Source organism: Echeneis naucrates, chromosome 11, assembly GCF_900963305.1.
Source record: "Echeneis naucrates chromosome 11, fEcheNa1.1, whole genome shotgun sequence".
In the NCBI taxonomy this organism is placed as follows: domain Eukaryota; kingdom Metazoa; phylum Chordata; class Actinopteri; order Carangiformes; family Echeneidae; genus Echeneis; species Echeneis naucrates.
The window spans coordinates 11,195,638-11,217,069 of NC_042521.1; the positions used below are offsets into that span (position 1 = coordinate 11,195,638).

The 21,432-nt window shown below is 38.5% G+C and overlaps 1 protein-coding gene across 3 annotated transcripts in view; it reads left to right on the forward strand.

Annotated features, from left to right (window-relative positions):
• vps50 (VPS50 subunit of EARP/GARPII complex) overlaps positions 1 to 21,432 on the forward strand; it is a 73,154-nt gene continuing 51,722 nt past the window's right edge. For all 3 annotated transcript variants that reach the window (XM_029514139.1, XM_029514137.1, XM_029514138.1), the window contains exons 1-9: positions 1 to 143; positions 583 to 651; positions 7,205 to 7,327; positions 8,174 to 8,245; positions 13,905 to 13,958; positions 19,175 to 19,245; positions 19,873 to 19,990; positions 20,335 to 20,370; positions 20,740 to 20,822. In XM_029514139.1, coding sequence (XP_029369999.1) covers positions 111 to 143; positions 583 to 651; positions 7,205 to 7,327; positions 8,174 to 8,245; positions 13,905 to 13,958; positions 19,175 to 19,245; positions 19,873 to 19,990; positions 20,335 to 20,370; positions 20,740 to 20,822 — 659 coding nt within the window. In that variant the 5' untranslated portion in view covers positions 1 to 110. The remainder of the gene's footprint in view (positions 144 to 582; positions 652 to 7,204; positions 7,328 to 8,173; positions 8,246 to 13,904; positions 13,959 to 19,174; positions 19,246 to 19,872; positions 19,991 to 20,334; positions 20,371 to 20,739; positions 20,823 to 21,432) is intronic.

Consider the following 21,432-nt stretch of genomic DNA (forward strand, 5'->3'; position numbering starts at 1 on the left):
ACGCTCAACTATGGCTTCCCACTCGTAGTGATGGAAGCACATCGCTGACAACAAAAACAAACCTTGACTTTATTGGTGTGTTTTGTCCACTGACCCGGGTCGGATTGAGGATGCAGAAGATAAAGTCTCTCATGGCCCGGCAGGTGAGCAAAGCAGGCCGGCGAGCTGTCGGCCGCTGCTGTCTGACATCTCCGGGTCAGCTAGCACAACAGCTAGCTTAGCTCGGCGGCTAATTTGACAGCTCGTCCTGTGGCTCAATGAAGCGACACCTCCAACCGGAGGAACACACACTTTATGGCCGAACACAACACGGCTGAGTCCTGCTGCCCTCACGTAAACAAAATTCATGCTAATTGTACCCCCAGCCTGGTTTTAGGAGTTTAACCATTAAACAACAAGCACAACAGCCGGGCTTAGCGCTGTAGCTGTAGCTGTAGCTTTAGCGGTAGCGGTAGCTGGGCGGCCAGTTACAGTACTGTATCAGATATCAGCTTCAGAAATCTGACTACCGCTTCCACTTTTTGTCGTATGCTGTATTGTGCTGGGCTTTGGGGGTTTTAACAGTAAGTGTGCTTTTGACAGGGTCTGAAAAGCCCCCAGGAGAGCATGGCAGACCTCAGTCCTGTGGAGAACCTGAGGATCCCCAGCAAGGTAAACCTGATGATAAAACCTGAGCTGCGCTGGGTGTTGCATGAATCCTGACTTGACTGCACTATAATATAGCTAATCCTGTGTCTCTAGCAGTTGATGGCAGTTTTATATTGTTTTACATGTAACTGCTTTCTTCACGTAGGAAGGTCAGAGTTGTCTAACTGTTTAATCGTTCGCACTCGACACTAATAAATGATTGGTCAGCTCAAACACTGAATTTTAGTCTTGTACAAATTAACTATTTTTGTTAACTTCACAATACATGCAATTTAAAGAAGCTCAGTGAAGTGGCAGCCCTTTAGTCAGTTGAGTCACGACAGTCTTTGGGTAGTCTGAACCAGGTGTTTTATGTAAATTATGTCTAAGGGTTTTGTCCACTATGCATTGTATTGTATTCTGAATTGCTTCATGCGATTTGAATTTGCTCCATTGCACCTCCTGTTTTTCTCAGAAAGTCGAGTAAAGTTTGACGGTGGTCATTTATATCACTTAAGGACACACTTCACATTAGTCTTGAAACCAACAGTGTGAAAGATGGTCTGCTGTAAGAGTACTTAAACATTGTCCCATGGAAGCCAAATGTAATCCGTCATGCATAGTTGCTGGAAGAATTTGTCATTATCCACTTGTATAAATTCAATTTGTCAAGATCAAACTGAGCTAAGCAATAGAATGGGTCTATATAATTTATTGTCACTTAGTTGTTTTACAACTCATGGCACTGTTGGTTGCTTATTTTGCTTTGACTTTAGCTTATAGTGATGACCTATCAATTTGGCTGAGTAGTGGACTGAAAGGTGTTCAGTGCCTAGTGATATAATCCAAGGTGAGTCAATCCAATGTTGCATTTTTCTCTTTCCAAGGTCCTCTCCTTTCACCCGAGATTAGTCTAACGCTTACTATATATATTATATTTGAATCCGTGCTAGAGCAGTTGAAATAACGCTATCAGATTATAAGGAAGTGCTTTTTGCCAGTTCATTGTGCATTGCAAAAGATGAAGTTGTTCATTTTGATACGTTTCTCTTGAGCTGTTGTTTTTCAACTGTCCTATTTTTGTGTGAACAGAATAGGACAAAGCAGTGTGATAAACACTGCTTTGTCTCAAGGTTGTCTCATTTGAAAAGGTCATACATAACAATGTTTTTCAGTCAAAAGTAGGGCTAGAGCTTATATACAGGCTCAAAAGAGCCGGTGATGACAAAACACAATAACCTGTAACAATAATGGTCTGATTGGGTTATATCATTGTCTTGCTAGAACTGCTGTTGTAGAATGATGCTCAAAGGCACAGATGAAGCTCGGGTATGCTCAGCAGTCATTTACCTTCCAAGTGTAATTAGAGTCTGAATGAAAGCAGGAGGGTGTGCCTTGGGAAAGATTTGTCTTTTCATAGAATACATGTCTCCCCCTGGCCTTGGGAATGGTATCGGTCGATGTGGCCAAACTGGATATGCAGTAATTAAACACCCTTTTGTGTTTTAGGCCTAATTAATATTCACAATTTGTTATTCTTGAGTCATGTCACAAAAATAATATACATCTTATCATGTCTGATTTGTTCAGTTTGTGATATGGGTTAGGGTTGGGTTAGTTTGTGAAGCAGAATTGTGCAGTAAGACCAAATCATTGGCCAGTTTGGCCAGTTTAGATGTACTAGTATGGGCTTGAGAGTTCTATGCAACACCTACTGCTCTGGAGCAGCCATGTGTTCACTCTCCAGTGTACACTGTAAACACTTACCTTTTTCATGCTGAACTGAAACACAGGGTGTATTACTTGAAAACACTTAGCCTTTACTTTATTTACTTTGCTGCCGGGCTTTTTCAACTTTCACAAATATGAGATAGGACCCACAAAGGTCAGGCTTTCAGTGGCAACGAGAACTAAATTCATATTATTAATTAATCTAATATAACCTTTTTTTTTTCAATTAACAGATGAATTGTTATATAATAGCAGAAAATATTCAAAATGTTTTAATTGAAAACTATCAGGAACTAGGAAATATTAAATTTACTATTGTGCAAGAGGCAGCAGATATTCACAGTTAAAAGGGTGCAACTCCTGACTTTCTGGCACAATTGTTGAGTTATTGGTAACTTCACAAATTTTGTTGTAAAAGATGATTCATGGTAGCTTGTTAACTTTTACAGTTTCCTTTGAATTGGAATTTGAGACATCAGTCAAATCTCCACCAAAACAAGTTATGAAGGCAACTTCTCCTTTAATTTGCCTCTTTGCCTTGTTTGGGTGAATAGAGAAGTTGATAAACTGTTAGAATGTGTAATTCTGTATAATAATTGATAATATTGACTTAGTTGCTACCAAAGTGGCCGATTTCACAGATATTTGACTGGTTTTTGTGCGCTTTTTGTCACTAACTGGTCCAAACTCACACGTGTCACCAACACTGCTGCTAAGATCATCAGTCTCCTCACAACCATTCTCACTGAGCTGGATAACAGGTCCATCACATGCATCGCACTTCAACTGAGCAGGACATCACACACCCACCCAACCAATCGCACAGCCCACTTCTCTCAGGACACTGGTACAGGACTTCAGATTCAAGAAAAGCCTAATCTTCATAACAGTTGCCACTCAACAACCGACCTTGCTGAACCAAACTCAGTGTGTACTGTCTGATTGTTATTTGTTGTAAATTGTTGTGTTGCTGTATGTTTGAGGTTTTTCATGTTGTTGGGTGATGCGATCCTCCTTGTCCACCTGATGCTTCTGAGTTTCCCTTTACCAGGGATCAGAACTTTTTATTTCATAAAAGTTCAACCTTATTCAAGATTTCTGTGTGATATTATCTGCAGAAATGCTATTAAAAAAAGAAAACTTAGGCAAGAGATGGGTTAGAGATTTTTATAATTTCATGTATAAATCCCAAGATAATTCATGCTTCAACCTTGAAATAAATCAAAGCCTTGGCACATTTTTCAAATGAACTTTTTCATTGAAATGACTCCAATTGGCTTTGACCTATTTGGGACCACTTTGATGTTTTGCTGCTTTTGTTAATCTCCCTTGGTTCCTGAGAAGGTATAAGCTGCTTTGTGGGTTCACACAAAAAACAAACAAACAAACTAACCAACCATTTTCCCCTTTCCAATTCTATGTTCAAAGCTGTTTGGAGTCCAGATTTTCTGTGTGGGTGTTGTGTGTCAGCTCTCTTAACCTCTTCCAGCCTATGAGGCCTTTGATGGTGCCCATCATTACAAAATTATATGGAACAGCCATTTTGTGTGGTAAATTATTTAATACTGTCTTTAAGTAAACTGTAGATTTCAGTTTTTCTTTTCCAATTCAAGTATGTACAAAATCATTTTCTTTTCAGAAAAATAAGAAAAGCTGAAATGTTTAGTTGAACTAGGTGATAAGTAGAAAAACGCAGTTATTTATGTAATTGAATTAAACCTTGATTATTTATTTAATATTTATATTAATATTTAATATTAATATAATATTTCTTCATTGAACTTTGAAACTGTCAGAGCAGTTACTTGCTTTTAGAGGCTTTAATTTGCCTGGATTTTGCCTCTTATAACCACACAGTAGGGTCCTGCAGGTTTTGCAATTACCTTTTTTCACCAGCAGGGGTCACAATCTGTTTGTTCATTCTGCTTTTTTTGATTGTGAAGTAGAAATACCCTATTCATTAAAAAACATTCGTTAGTGCACACCCTGCTCAATATTATATTATTTCCCAAATTTTTAGGACTCATGTTATTGGCTGAGTGGCTCCATGTGAAATATGTATCTAAAGAGAGGGAATGGAACAGAGTTTGACAGTTCACTTTTGTCATTGATGTAATTTATCCTCTAAATTTATTTGTTGAGCTAATTTGCTTCCACAGCATTGATTATACACCCCTCTAATAGAATCAACAGCATGACAGCAGAGATACAGGGCACCCTCGCTTTTGTCTCAGACATGGGCTGAAATAAAGGTATAGTAATCACATACTTCCAAGTGAGAATTCAACATTGTTATCTGTTAACCCGACAGCTGACAGCAGCGTTGAAGCATGGATATTGCTATTGGCTGTCATTTTGTCTGGATCTCCCAGAGGACGGCCGTGATAAATGCTTGTTTTGAAACAGACGAGGATATACACTCAGTTGGGCTCACATACAAATTCATCACTGATGAGTTAGAAGGTTTAGATTTGCTCATCTAATGAGTGATTGCATATTCCAAATTATTGGCCCTTGTCTTACTCTCCACAACTTTCTACTTTGTGTCTCGCAGGATTTTCCATGAGCCTCCTTTTGTTTATTCATTCTTTTATTTTATCAGAATCCCAAGTTGTTGAGAACCTTTGTCCTGCTCTCAATTTTCCACATTCAGCGAGCACTCCGGATGAATATGTGCTTTGCTTCTTTGATAAGGCTTGTTAAACCTCCTGCACTTTGGATGCAAACAGACTTTTAACTTCCACTATGGGATGAAAACTTGATCATTTGGTGTAGAGGGATGATGGGTGGTTTGTTTGTCCTTCATCTTTCAAAGTGAAATTTGATCAAAGCCTCAGAGCAGCTGATGTTGGGCTTCATGTGCGCTGGGAATGATTTAACCCGAGGAACCCTCAATGAGTCATTTACTTAAAGAAATTGAGACTACTGCACGTCACTGCAGGTGGGAGTCTGAGGCAGAAGGTGGGAAAAGAGAGAGACTGACATAAGGGAGATGAATTACGCAAACTGCACTGGCGAAGCTTCACCTGAGGATATCACTGTCTTTTGTCTTGCACATTCCTCTGGTTTTATCTCACTGCTCTAACTTTTGCTTGCAATGAGTCATCCTCCTCAGCCCCCACCCTTCCCTTTTTGCTTTGCTTCTCATTTGAGCTGATCTCCCGCCCACCCTTTTGATGGCAGACCGTGATTTCCCTCCTCCTACCTCGACCCCTCCTTTCCAATTTCACACACTCACCCACTTAAATCCCCCAGGGGTCCTGCTCATTTCTTTACCTGACTCTACAGCAACACTCACACTTTCCTGAACATCTGTGTACTGCACAAATACATGTACGCACATACAGTTAAACACACTTGAATACCTAATGCTTAATTTTCACACTCCAAGTGCTGTGTACAAATGATGAATGTCGTATTAAAAGGGATTTTGGTTGTGGAGTTGAATTAAATGAAGTTAGATTTCACTGCAGACATAAAAATGACTCTTAGCATCCTTGCCTCATACAAACATCACTTTGTAAGAGCCACTCTCACCCACAGAAGCAGATTCAGTTATGGTGATAGCAGCTGGGAGAATATTTTGTGCCTTGGCAGGTGTGAAATGTTTTTATTTTTTTAAATCAAATGTTTTCTATCTTGTGAGATCTTTATGTGTTAATATGTAGAGCTTTTTATATTCTCATTTGACAGCTTGCATATTTATCGAGGTGTATAGATTGCATTTATCCCGTAATTCCCCATCCATCTTGGTTCACCTGCTTCCCAAGCCCTCTGGTTTATTTTTAGCGCTGTTCCAGTGTGCTGCCTCAAAGTAATGATCTCACACAAGCAAGAAGTTGGACCCAGCTTTGACTTTGATAAGAGATTTCTCACACAGTATAAAGTGAAGCCAACAAGCACAAGCTGCAGTCTTTATGTGGGATATAATACTGGAGTATAATGCTAAAATTTTAGCTATGCTAGTGATGTGGTACGCACAGCCACGTTTACATAGTAATAAATCCCAATGACTTTGTTGCCCCTTTTTCCTCTAATGCCACCATGAGGTTGACATTTATGGTGAGTGGAGTGAAATGAAGGTGCTGAACTGACGGTCATCAGTCCGATGGACTACACCGAAGCCCAGTGTGCTTTGCTCTACAAAATATCCCGTCCCTCTCCTCTTCTGTTAAATTGGTGAATGAGCACCATTTTGTTAGTCTGTTGTGACAATAGCTCTACTCATTACAGTGGTTAGAAAGAGGGTATGACTTTAAAACCCTCCATCTAGACTCATTGCAGCAATGAGCTTTGATGGATGCACAATATGTTCAATAATCAAAAACTTGAGTGAGTCTCAGAGATGCTTTAAGGGGAAATCTCTGCTAAAATTAACATCAAATTTTTCTCAGAGGGATGCCTGTAACCTCTAACCTCCCCTCACAGCTGCCCAGTGAAACAAGCCACCTACTTTTCCCAAACCTCACGGTTATTGTTTTCTTGTCTACTTCTTTCTCCTGTCTTGTTCTTTCTTCTCCAACTCATTTGTTCTGTCTCGCCTCACTCTGTCCTTCACTGCTGGCTTTGACCTTAACCTCCCCCTTACCTCTACTTCCTTTAATCCTATACACCTCCTTTAAGGTTCTTTTCTTTGTTTCTGCTTTATCTTAGTTCTCTATTTCTAGTATTTTTCTAGAATTTTCAATTGCATTGTTGTTTCATTAATTGGTAACATATAAAATTCTATTTTGGAATTTTTTTTTTTTAGTTTATTTGGGACTCAGTCTGTCTGGAACTTTTTGACATGCTCACTTTTCACATTATTTCTTTTGTTTTTGTTCTGGTCCAACTTGTGTCCTGTCAGGAGGAGCTGCGGGAGCTGAGGGAGCAGCCCATCGACCCCCAGGCAGAGCAGGAGATCATCAACAGCATCGAGGAGGTCTACTTCTCTAATGACTCTTTCGACATGGTGCAGCATGAACTAGAGGTCAGACTCTAACTGTATGGAGGAGCAAGTGCTTCTGTTATTGACTGAATGAGCACCGCTCACCTGTAAAATCCGCCCCCTCAGTGTAGCAGTACTTCCAGTTCACCCGCCACTTTTCAGTAATTCTGATAACAGCAGTATTGCATTTCTAATGTGAATGAATATGTTTCCCTGTGCTTTGAACCTAATCTGATTGGCAGAGCTAAATCTCTGTCCCACCTGAGCTGCTGTCTCTTACACTTCTGCTCAGTTCCATGCATACCATTGACTTCTGGATTGATGGATTGTATCCGCTCAACAGAAGAAGGGTGTGAAATCTCATTAGATTTATCTTGGTATTGGTACACCATCTGAAATGAGACTCTCAGTCAAGGGGAAAGTAATTACCTATCATCCTTTGGGCCATGGCTTTATAATAGCTCCTTTTCCTAGCAGAATTTGTTTGCTGTTTACAGTCTTTTCCTTTTCGTCTCAGTTGATTTCTGATCAGGCAAAGTGCATTTATTGAGAAAAATCTGTTTGTTTTTCTTTTTTTCTTTTCAAATGGCGAAAGAGCTATCTATAGTCACACAGGGAAACCAACTTCAGCTTGCTCCTTGAAATGTGTCATGGGATATCCTTCAAATATTAAGATGCTCAGGAATGAAGATTAGCTAATTTAAGATAAATTAAATCTCTGTTGTACCCTTGAGTGTCACAACTTGGATTTCGCTGTAGATTCTGTCCGACACACTCTTAGGAAGCCCATTTATGGCAGTGAAAGGCTGACTGCCGCAACATGCAGCTGTTTAGATGTGAGATTATGCAAACAATGATAATAAGGTGTTTCTGTGTTTATAATTTTAGAAACTCCCACCTGAGCTGAATCTGCAGGAGCTGGAGGAGTATAGAGACAAGCTGAAGAGACAACAGTCAGCAGTATGTATCACTCTCTCTCTCTTCTTTCACACACACACACACACACACACACACACAGGTCTATCAGTTGAGACATTTGGTCAGTGTATTTCATGTTAATTTCTAACACATATATGTAAAAATCAGCATAATAACTTTTTGATTTAGTTTATTAGTGACATATACTGTATACTGGATTTGTTAACTGAAAATTCAAACTTAATACCCTTTTAGCAGCTTTTTCCTGTGCTCCTGACTCCTAACTTAGTTTTCATTGAGATGTTTACAATCTGTAATTAATTAAAATGTAACACTTCGTTCAGGTTGTAATAAGCCAGCACACTGTGTTGATCACTGTTCATGATTTATTGTGAATAGAATCTTTATACTTGATTATGAACACTGATTGATTTCTGCATTTCATACCTTGGCAATTTATTTATACATTTGGACTAAGTGCTCAAAATTACATTCTCATACATTTTTATTAACTAATACTAATTTTAAGAGAGCTATAATTTCATTTGAATCAGAGTAGATTGAGTATCCCAAAGTCCATACTGACAACTGCTCAGATGACACAGGTTTACACTTAACAATTGGTGACTGATTCGGACCTGGTTTGTACATGGACACTGATGGCATGATAGCCCTCCCACCCCATTCCACCCACACACCCAACACACAACTTCTGCTCCCTTAATCCCTGAATTTCACTTGCCTCCATCCTGACAGGTGTCTCTACTCTGACACACTTTCCTTCAATCCCCCAGCTCTTTGCCACTTCTATTCCCTTTATGCCTCGTCCCCACAACCCTTCTTTTGTCCGTTGGCAATTTCCCTCAGAAACATCCTTTGGCCCAGATGAAAGGATACTCCAGACTTTGTGGCCTGTGGCATGGTGAGACCCATAAGTTAATGAAGCCTAAGAGTGAGCAAATGTGCTCCCACACTACCCTCTCCCTGCCTCTCCCTCCCTCTCTGGCTGTGAGCCTGCAGAAACCTCATGGGAATGGCTATGGTAATTGGTATGTGCTATGAGGCAGAAAATCCACGGCCATGTTTCGCAGCATGCTTATCATTGCTTCAAACCTCTATATAGTCTAGATGAGCAAACGCTATCTGTTTATCTACCTCATTACCCTGAGGCTTCACTAAAATGTCTTATGTGTAAGTCTTATTCATATTTATTTTTTAAGATTAAATCCTGCCGATCTTTTTTTCAAATTAACATTATGTTTTTCAAGTTATGAAAACTCTGAGCCTTGCAATTGCAGTAGTATATTATGAATTAAAATCTTTACATTTGATGCAATCCAATATTATAGGAGGGGAAAAAAGCGATTTTAAAACCAGAAATCATGGGTAAGTAGTAAAGTCAAATGTAATAATTAATAAAATCTACCCAGTAAAAAATGCTTTGGAATATTAATTCAACACAACACAAGAAGAGAAAAACTATGCATGCAATAGCTGTAACCAGTATATATACACATATCAAATAGGAAAATTACAATCAATCAATCAATAAATAAATAAATAAACAACTTTGAAATTTTTTCCAAAGTGGCTCCTAACATTTCTTGGGCACTTTCAGAGTAATAGCCAGAAAATGGACATTACACATATGATCTATGCAATTAAATTCTTTTAATTTTTACCATACCCCATTATATCACTATTGCCCACCTCTCACCAAGACACAGCAGATTGAAAGACAGAGCATCCTGCCAAACACTTTACCTGGTAAAATGTATGGCAGTTTGTTAAACAAAGTGGAATTACTCCCTCATGGTTGTCTTTCTTCTGCAATCAGTTAGGTTGCTTTTTACATCCTTCACTCCACTGTATACTCTAGCTACAAAAAATATATTTGCTTGGGTTTAGTTCAGTATTCAGTGGAGTGTTTGTTTATGCTTCAAAAATGACACAGTGGAGCTAATAGGGTGTAATTTTAATTTCAAATCTTCAGAATTGGATTTTTCAAATTTTTATTTCATACAGGTGTTGTTACACCACCATCTTGTGGCTGGTATCCTGCAGGTTGGTAACTAAACACATTCTTACTTCACTTCCTTTGTACTAACACGTATAAATGTACAGCTGAGGCTTCTCTGTGAAACTGAGTGAAGCCCTTGAGAAATAATAGTGCTTTCTTTCCATAAGGCTGCCCTGTGATGGCCTTTCCTCATAGCACAGGGGTGGGAATGCAGAACAGATCTGAGGTGTTCATCACTCGTCCAGTTTAAGAGAGTTGAACTTCTCTTTTAAGACGGTGTCACACTGGAGATCAATTAATTCCAACTGTAACTCCTGCGGGCAGCGTTTCAGGGTAGCTTCACGTTCAGCTCATTCATGTGTGTCAGTATGTCCACAGCAAAAGCTAAATCACAAAGCCAATCTGTGTCACTCAGCTCAGGAAAATTGTCAGCTTTCTGAAGTAGCTCCAAAATGAGATGATCTCCTGTTTGAGGCCCTGCACATTGGCCTCTACATGTTTCAGTGACAGCATTAGTTAAACTGTAAAGCAGTTCGACAAAGGTGTGTGTGTGCATGTTTAAGTTTAACTTGGGAGCTTTCTTCCCTTCACTCTTCCTGCATCCTCTCCTGTGTCGGAAAAAACAGGCTTGTAGCAGTATTTACATTGAGAACTGCCCTGTTTCTCTGCCACAGCATTCAAGATTAACTGGCATTTTTGACACTCACTTGCAAAGGCTCATCCATGGGCTAATTGCCTCTGTGAGACTTCAACCTATTGGAAAAACGTTTGAGTTCAGAGATGGTTTGAGTGTGTGTGGCTTTCATAAATCCCCTGTCAATGCATAAATGTTAGGACACCTAAATTAATGTGGATGCAAATGTGTATGTCACATTCTGAGGGCTTTTCAAAGCTGTATTTATGTATCTGCAGCAGAAACCCTACTGTAGCTTTAATCATTTAACATTTAACCTTTAAATCTCAGAATTTATAAAGTACTTGCTGACATATTTTTTTTGGAACAGCTCAAGAGCAATGCCACGATATTTTACATTTCAGTTCCCGTCTGTCTAAAAGTGACTTTCCTTGTACAGTATGAATGTAGGCTGCAGAGATGTTGGAGGAAGCAAATGTTAATAGTGTGGATGAGTGTACTCAAATTTTAATGAAACTTGAAAGCTAGCAGTGGCTATGCCCCTCGCAGCATTCATGAATTCTCTCCCTCTGCTCAGTTTTTTAAAAGTTAGGAATGATTATGCAACCTTTCCCTAAAACCCGGCTGAATGCCAAATTCCTCCCTGTATTCAAATCAGGCTGAAATGGTCCGCCGCTGTGAAGAGAAAGTTTAAGATAATGTTTATTTGTGTGCTGTGGGAATAGAGCATGAGCGATCACATTCTTGGATGAAAAAGTGACATGGCCTCAAAGCAGGCGTGCATTGGTAATTTTCCAAATAGGGACGTGCCTCAACAGGCCATTTAATGGTCATTCTGACAAAATATGACTCCACATGAGAAACATCAAATCTTTGAAATGAAATGTTATTGTCTTCCTGTAGGAGTGAAGGAGCAGTGCATTTCAAGTGGAAACACTCCTTTTTCAGTGTATTCAGTCTCAGTCTTAGGCTGACTCTCATTTTTTCTATGCTGCTAGATGATTTTTCCCGAATTAGTGTTTGTTAATTTAGCTCTAATTCTAACTCTTTCATACATCTCAGTAAACTGCTTCAAGAACTAGACATGTTCTTATTCAGACACATTTATAATAATCCTCATGCATATATATCTAAAGTGAATAGCCATCTTGCCAGAGACTGCACAAACATTTTCAGTATGTTCAATCCATTCAAGCTTCTTCTTTCTAATGGGTATATAAATATTTATATATGCACTGTGTGTTATTTGCATTAGACATTTGTCTTGTCCTCTTCTTCCCCCCCCCTTTGGCACATTGATGTCTCTACAGGAAAAAATGAACTCGTGGTTTTGTTTTGTTTTTTTGAGTGGATGATTGTTCATTATCAGTTACTAGTTTTGGGCTCCATATACTCCATCTGCTGAGAATCACATGCACTCTGCCTACTTTCCACACCCAGTTACTGCACAATTAGCCTCCATTTGTGTACGTGCTGAGAGCTGGGAAATAATGACTATGGCTTTGTGACTCATGTAGGAGGTTTGAGTTGCTCAAAGTTTGGATTTTATTGTATACTTAGATTCTTTCAACCCTAAAAAGTTCTGTATTATGTGTTAAAGTCAGTAGATTGCCAACAAGTTGTGAATTATGCTATTTTGAGACAGAATTGTTTTTGGTCCATCTTTGGCAGTATTCTGTGTTTTCCTCATCTTCTCCATGTCCAGTTTCTTGTGCGTCTTCCAACTACCGAATAATTTCTCATTGTGCCTGTTATGACATTCAAATGTTCATATGCACTCAAACTCAGTGGAATGAACAGTTTCAGCGAAGCCACATTCCACATCTGTTTAGGTCTCCGTTTGGCTGTCATGCAGCTACTAAACACACATTGAAATTTCATCCCTGCTCCCCCTTATTTTTTTTGCTGCATAAAAGCAGATATGAACACCTACTTGAAACTTTTAATAAACTCACATTAATGTTGTGACGCTACTCTTGCTGTGTGCGTGTGTTGGAAAATAGTTCCACTGTAATGATAATGGAAGAAAGAGGAATCACTGTGTGTGAGAGACAAAGAGTTTAGTCACATTTCCTGCTTGATTGTTTGTGTTTTTTATATTTAGGAGCATCATAATAATTTAAAAATTTTCAAATCAGTTTTTAACACGGGGGTGTTGCTTTAAAGGGGCATGCAGCAATGTGTTTAATATGGGGTTATAGTTGTAGTTGCTCTGACTCAGTCTGTAAAAACATTTGTACAATATCCTGTATGAGTCTTGATGAGCTTTGTCAACCCTGATGATGTTTAATGTTACTGTTTCAGTGAAGCTTTCAAGGCTGTAAAATTAAATAGAAACGACTGGCTTCTAATTTTGCACACCTTGACTTACATTATGGGAAATGTAGGAGCCAGTTAAAAGAAAGACTTGTACAATGAACATTGACTCAACCTTTGTTACCTTTAGGTTTAACAGCTTTATAGAAGTGCAATGGCAAATCCTTAATAATACGGTTTAATAGTTTTGGGGGCGTAAGAAAAGAAAAAACCTGCACAACCTTTTCTAAAAGTGTATAAGAATTGGGTGAGGGCCATTAGAGGGAGGTAACCTATAGTCCTTCACTGTGGGTAAGACTACATTTCATTAATTTTTTCTTCTCCAGTAAGAGCAACACCAAGAGCGGGGGATCTAAATGATGACCTGGCTTTATACTGTGCTTTGTGACATAAACAGGGCAGATGCTTTTTAAATAATTACAGCTTCACCTTCAATTTAACTGTGACTCAAATCGGTAAAAGGCACGAAGAGAACATCTGAAAACAATAGGAGCTGAGACAACAGAGGATTTTCTGAAAAAAACCAAGCATCAGTACTGAGAATGGCATTTAATGAAATGAAACTGAAAAAAAGAGGAACACTCTACCAGGTTATGGCTGTATTTGTGCTTCAGATACAGACATCAGTAATTGTTATTCTTGCTCCATCCTCAATAGCAAGTTTACATTGTTTACTTTTTTTTTATATTCTGTTTATTGTCTTAACAGTGGAACACTCTTTCTCTCTGTAGGTTTCAAAAAAGGTGGCAGATCTGATTCTGGAGAAACAGCCTTCTTATGTCAAGGTAAGCTCCCAAGGTCAACTCCCAACCAAATAAAACGTTTGTTTTGTTGTTGATTTTTGTTGTTGTTGTTGTTGTTGTTGTGGTTTTTTTTTTTTTCATTTTTCCAGCCACCACTCCATCTATGGATATGGAAAATGGAATGATAATCAATTTGGTCGCACTGTGTTGCGAAGAACTGAAATTAACCACTATGTGTCATGATGCATTTATATTAAGTAAGCCATTGTTCAGTCTTTTAGGTCAGATACACAAGAACACCTTTGATATTGTGATGAGTAGGAATGATTCTTTCACCTGAATTTTCATCACAGTGAATCAACTCAGTATCATAATGCATTCTTTTCTTTGTGTTTAGCACTTCAACTTTCAGAAAGAGAAAGTTTTTCTGACCTTCAACTTGTAAAATAAAAAAAATAAAAAAATCATAAAATGTGTAATTAGCTTCCAATGACACATAGAGAAGAAGGAAAATTACTGTTTGCTTTTTATGAGGTTAACAAACTCTGGTATCAACACAAACGAGACGCTAATGCAACAGCTGAAGCCAGCTAAATAGCTCTCCAAGTCAGATAATCAGCTAAAGATGTCTGTGCACATTGTGTGAGTTGATACTGGATTAAACTGCCATAAAAATAAAAATTTCTTTGCCTGGAGTGAATAGATCTGCCAAAATGTGTGTGAGCAACAGTATGTCAAGTTTGTATTTGGTCAGTGATGATTTAATCCTGGCAAGACACAGCAGATGACTGACTAATTAATTTGATATGTAGTGAACTTGCAGCAATATTATTGCCATCGCTAAGCCATGTGAAGGTCAGTTTCTGAAGAGTAAATGGATCATTATCTCTATGACTCTTCGCTGGAACTCTGCAAATGACAGCAGGGCTTATTAGTCAATTTTGCCAGTGATGAAAGGAGCATTTTTCACTGACTCAACTTAGCCCACATTCAGTCTACAAATGTCCGGTGGAGTTCAGAGGGTCAAGGTTTCTACATCCACAGCATTAATGTTGCACTGAGAAGAGAGACAGCATTTCACAGCACATTACAACAGATGTAGACATTGAGAGAGGCTGATGAAGTTGATGCTTGTCTCTCAGATTGCAGATTTGTTTAATTTAGTTTTTCAGGGCATAGAGTCCTTCTTTGAGACTGTCCTTATTGTTATTTCAGCACTATACTGTTCCTACTTCTTCATTTGATGTTGTACATGGAAAGGATAATCAGGCCTCCTTTTGTGGAAGATTACATGGCGGTCATTATTACAGACACTGACAAGTGATGATTTCTCATTGACAGTTTATATTTTATAGGTGGCAACATTTTTTTTACACCCTTTTACTTCATGGTTTATTGTTTATTGTTCATTGTTTCTCTGCTGGCGATAGGCAGGGCTAGAGGCATTATTATTTTGGATTGTCTGTCAGGCTGTCCCATTCTCATTCCCCTGAGATTGCATCCTACTGTAAAACATTCACTTGGATTCAAGAATTAACTAATTTGATAATGGTGGTCAACATCAGCATGACATTATAAAACACAATTTGACTCTTTAATATTAGATCTCAAGATCTCTTAAGGGAATTTCTTCACATTTTTCAAAAACATTCACTCAGACTTACATATGAACTGATTTGGGAAATATGAACCATTATTCCTGCAACTTGGCTGGCTGGTGGAGGCAGACAACCACAGGGTGGTCTTTGTAACCTGACTCTACCTTTGACCTTTAAAAATGTACAGGTGTAATTGATTTCTGTGAGTTCAAGGTGTTATCCAGGTAAGCTGCTCGATCAATAAAGCAGGTGGTTGGCTGATTTAAAGTAACTGCCCTCTACTTATCTACTACTCAGGGGCCAAACTGCCTGACCTATGGACGTGTCAGGAAAGAGAGATCACCTTGTGTGGGGACCAAGTTGTAATGAATTTCCACCAGGTAGCTCTGGTATTCAATTATTTCCCACTCGAAACACTTATTCATCACAGTTACTGTTCGTGACTTTGTTTTTGTTACCCTGTTGCCTCCTTTAAGACAGATCGGTAATTTGTCTAACCTTAGTGGTCATCAGTTGATGTGGTCGGGTGGTTTCTATGTGTGGAAATGTATATTTCTATACTGTGTACTAAAGTTGCTGCATGCAAAAACATGTCAACCCAAGTGTGAATCATTGTGTGTGTCCCTATAGTGTGAAACAAAACAGCAGCACAGTTTTAATGTGTAGGCTGGATGAGTAACATTAGCCAAGTGCAAAGTCAATTTGCTGGAGGGTCACAAGAAGGACCTCCTATGAATATATGAATAAATAGGCCAGGAAGAAAAAAAATCTCCCCTCTGAATTAACATTTTGTCCTTGTTGACCTTCGCTTCCCACACTAGAGTTGTGTTTGTGAACATTGTAGGTGTCAACTTGTGTAGTTTAATTGTACTGAAGTAGGTTCACCTTTCTTGCATTTGTACAGATACAGTAAAACTGATCTGCAGCACTCAAATGTTTTGTTTTTGTTTTTTTTTTAACCTTTCTTTACTTTATCCCCAAACTGTGTTTTTCAGCTTATCTCATTTTTATTCACCAAAACCTGACCTGGCCAAATGCACCGTGCACATAGCTTCTGTATCTCCTCTTACACAAGCTTAGCTGATTGAGCCTGTTGTCTGTCAGGTTAACTGTAGTTTACAGACAGGATAGATGCTCCAAGCTGTGATATAACTGCAAATTGAAGCCAGAGGCTACATACTGAGTCCTAAGCCTGCTGAGCATGTGTAAGTGTGGGTTTCTTTTTGAAAGCTGGAAATGTGTGTATTCACACTGTTTTGAATTTTTTGTTGCCGTGGATTCTTACACATAACAGTGTGCTTGTGGGTGTTTGCATTACATCATGGCATGTATGCAGAACTGCTGAGCACACTATTACCTGATGATGAATCATGAGTTTCATTATGACGATGAATTGCACAGACCTCTGGTGGACAGAGAAGAGAACATGATCTTTATATCACTCATTGATCAATTCATTCTACACCTCTGACCGTTCATCACTTCCATGACATTTTCATAAGTAGTCATATTAAAAGTTTACAGATGTTAATGGTGCTTATAATAAAAATGTGCCTGCATGTGAATCAGCATGTGAATCAGTCTCCTGGATTCAGATAATTTCTCAGCTGGACCTGTTGAGTCCAGCCAGTTGCTCAGTGAGCAAGTGAACATATACCAGTGCACATCTGAGAGTGTAAATGCAACAATGTTACCTTCATATACTTATTAAGAATCTATTTAAACGGTTGAACTCACTTGAGAAATGCTCTCAAAGTTGGTGACTTTAAAGATAATTTCTTAAAGATGTTTGAGTATTATTTCAGTTTCAAATACATTGGTTAGTTATATGAACCCTTTGAGATCTGAGCTTTTATTTGGTTTGCATGTTGGTGGGACTTGTTTGCCATTTTGATTGTCCACTGATTATTTTAATGTGCTTTGGAAACAAGATGAAAAAGATGTATCCATGAATGAGGCTCAGAGGTCTAAGATAAGCAAAATGAGGTAAAAGAACCCAAAATGTAATGCCCTCATATGAGGATGTAGGGTCTTTGGAGATTAAGGCCATGCTTTCAGCAGTTGGTTAGCTTTACTTCCTACGAGCAGGTGGATACCAGCAAAAATATCCCTGTTGAAAGCAAAAAACTGACTGGGGGAAGAAAAGAAAAAGAAAGCAGCCTCTAGGGGCGCAATCTTCTCATTTAACATAAAAATGTGCATATTTGCCAAAATGCCAAACAATTTCAAGGTTACAGATAAGAAAGTGTTTCCTTTGATAGGAATGCAACCTGTTTAAAAATTATATTTGACAATATAAGGAAGACAGCTACTGTAAATATAAAGACCTTTTTTTGAGGAGAGGGAATGCAAAATAAACAAAAAAAATCTAATCAAAGGACCAGTATCCCACACTCAGGCATGATATCTGGCAGATCATGAAAATAAAACACAGAGGAGAAGAAAAAGTAAAAAACGTAACATCGGAGCAATTTGCCTCCTGGCCCTTCTTTGGCTGGTGGTGTGTTTGTTCTCTTCAGAGGTCACTGGAGTAGCTAAATATTTGAAGTCAAAAAGGAAAATGGAAGGTTTTCTCAAATTTTCTTTTGAAATGGTTCAGTTGAGTAATACATGTTGGCACAAATGATACCAACCGTACCAGAATAACATCATCTATAATATCTGTCTTCATAAAAAGCTCACAGCAGGATGCATCTCAGAAGAGTGATCTGATGTGTGCCTGGAAGCATTGCTGTTAATGTCTGAGTGGTGCTTAGTGGATAAAATCATTCTCTCTGTAAGTGGTATTATTAGAAGCATGCCTCACTCACAGCGCTGTAAAAAGTATTTTATTTCTTTTTTTCTTTTTTAAGATTTTTTTATTTTGACATATCAATATTACAGTAATAGAGGACACAACTTGACCAATAGGAAAATAGGCGCTGGGATCGGCAGAACTTTGGCTAATGACTGAACCTCCCCTCTCCGGTCGTGCACACAGGGACACATATCAGTAAATTGCAGAGAGGCTCTGTTCTCCAAGTTTATGTCAAAACATGCTGTTTTGCTAGCAACAATGGTCAGGAGGATTTGGCCAAAACTTCAAAACCTACGTAGCTATGCGCCAAAGGCCATGTCTGATTGTCAGAGCCAATTTCACTCAAAGCATCAGTGTGCATGTGATTAACTCCTGATAATAGTCTAAACAGCTGTTAAAGACCCGATAAAATGGTGCTTGTCTGGATATAAAATCAGGATTATAGCAGCATTTTGGGAAAGGCTTGGCATTGACTGCTGGCTAATGCGGAGCTTTAATGGACCACGTTTCAGTCACTATTTCTTGTTGTTCTCTTGTCTGACTTCAGAAACGGAAAAGCATGTCATTGAGAACATCCTTATGGTAATTAGGTTCGATTAAAATACTTGAAATGTGAGCACATACAATATGAGAAAATAATAGATAGAGGGTGGGAACCAGCTGAGACAAGGCACAATGCAAATACAATGCGATGATGTCATGTCATGAATAGGCGATTAGAGTGCTGCTCATGCAAAGTTTTGCTGCTCAATACAGATTGGAAGTCTGAGATTTCCAAGTTTTTCCACACTTTCAGAACTTTGAGTCATTTCTGGCTTTTACAGATGCAGATACCACTAACTTGGCTTGGTCTATGTTCACAGGAGCTGGAGAGAGTGACTGCGTTGCAGACCAACCTGCAGTTGGCAGCAGTCATTTGCACTAATGCAAGGAGGTAATAGAATTCTATTACATATTATAAACTTAAATATAGCTCCTCAAATAGTACATTCAATCAAAATCTTAAAAAATAGTAAGTGTTTCCTCATGGAGCAACAAAGAAGCTGTTCCTCGCTACCATATACTCTCATTTATGATCACTAATGAGATGAATTATTATCATGTCAACCCTTACGAGAAAGTAGCTATCAAAAACAGCCAGCAGTTTATCTTTGCTTATGCTTTTATTCAGCTTATGGTGTCCTGAAAATTTCAGAAATAATGTATTTTGCTTGGCTGTATCACTTTGAAAATGTAAAGAAAGGCATAATTTTTGACGTGTTGGATGTACGAAATGCTGATATACCCATTTTGTGCAACCTGAAATATCAAAAACTTAAATTATTAGTGGCAGTGATTTGTCCAGTCATGCAAATTGCAATTAAATGAGTTTTACTTGCAAAAAGACCAAGACCATATTTGCTTATGTGTGGATTTTAGAAAGACTAGAAATAGACTATAAATTAACTAGTAATTAGTTCAGCATTAACATTTTTCCCTGTGTTGTACTGTGAGCAAACCACAGTTATGTTCATCTGCATTGATATTATATATTCCCTGCTGTCTATTATTTTATGTGTAGACAACTGAGCGTGGCAAAAGAGGGATTCACAGAGGCCAGTCTGGGTCTTCTGGCCAATCAGAGAAAACGGCAACTGTTGACAGGCTTGCTCAAGTCATTGAGGACCATTAAGACACTGGTAAACTTTACAGACACATTGATAAGATCAGAAGAAGTTCTGTCTGCTGTGGTACTTGAAAGTAGCCAAATTTTTTTGGTCTGTTCGCTGGAGCACTGCAGGGATTATTATTCTGTTGTGGTTCAAAACCAAAACCATATCAATAGCATACTTGCCAACATAGCTTCCATGCTATAACTTCAAACTTTCTTTCTCTACGTTTTATAGTTATTTATATATTTAGACACTTGATCAATGCGCAGCACAAATGCTCATCCTTGCTGTTTCGAATTACACTAAACATGCTCTGTTAATTCATTTGCCTTTGATTTGATGCTGTGCTCATGTCATTCTTCCCCTCATAGCAAAGAACAGATGTAAGACTCAGCGAGATGCTTGAGGTAATACACACACACACACACACACACACATACACATACACTCACAGGCACACGTATAATTGAATCGAAAGGACAAAGCTCTGAAAGGACTCCACACTGGAAGCCAAATTCCAAATCCTTTGACCACTGTTCTAGAGTATCAGCTGTCAGAACCATTTTTAAGAAGATTGTGTAAAAGGTTGTGTTAAACTGGATCAGACTGGATCAGAATAATGCTGACACACAGGTGGAAGTCTCACCAAACGCTGTTACAATCCAGACTGATAGAGTTTACTTTTGATATGGCATTTATAGAAGATGGAAAGACTATACTGTACATATAGCCCTATTTTTAACTAATTTAGTCACCCCTCTTTTCACTTTTTCCAGGAAGAGGACTACCCAGGTGCAATACAGCTCTGCCTGGAATGTCAGAAGGCTGCCAGCACCTTCAAACACTACAGCTGCATCAGGTACAGCATAAGCAGATTGATGGCATGATATTTAGTTGTATCCTAATGGGAAAAGTCATGGGATTCATTATCTTTTGCTTGTTGGAAAAATTTCAGACCTTCTGATCTTTATCTATTAAAATATGACATAAATAAGATTAAGTTCTGAGTCTGATGTCAACTCCTTTCACGTACAGGACACGAAGAAATTGGTCTGTTTTAAATTATAACTCAGTTTTTTCTTTGAAATACAGATCAAAGAATGCCATATGTTTTTATATTTACCTTTTTTAGCTGAAGGTTGGAATTTAATAAGTTTTATTCAGGAACTTTTTAGTTCCTATTGTTTTACTCATTATCATAGCCTCATGGTAATCCCATTGCACTGACTATCACAGGCAAAGTAGCTTTCTTGAGGTTGTGGTATTAACAGACATTATCAATGGCTTACTATATATATAAAAAAAAAAGCCAAGCCTATATTGAAGATTTTTGTCTCTAAATGTACAGACTTTGTATATCAGTGAGGGAATCACTTCTGTCACTTTGTGTTTCTTTGCAATTGTGCCCAAGGTGGGAGCCTTGGCGCTCCTCTCTATTTATTGATCAAAGATCGATAAAGGATGTGTGC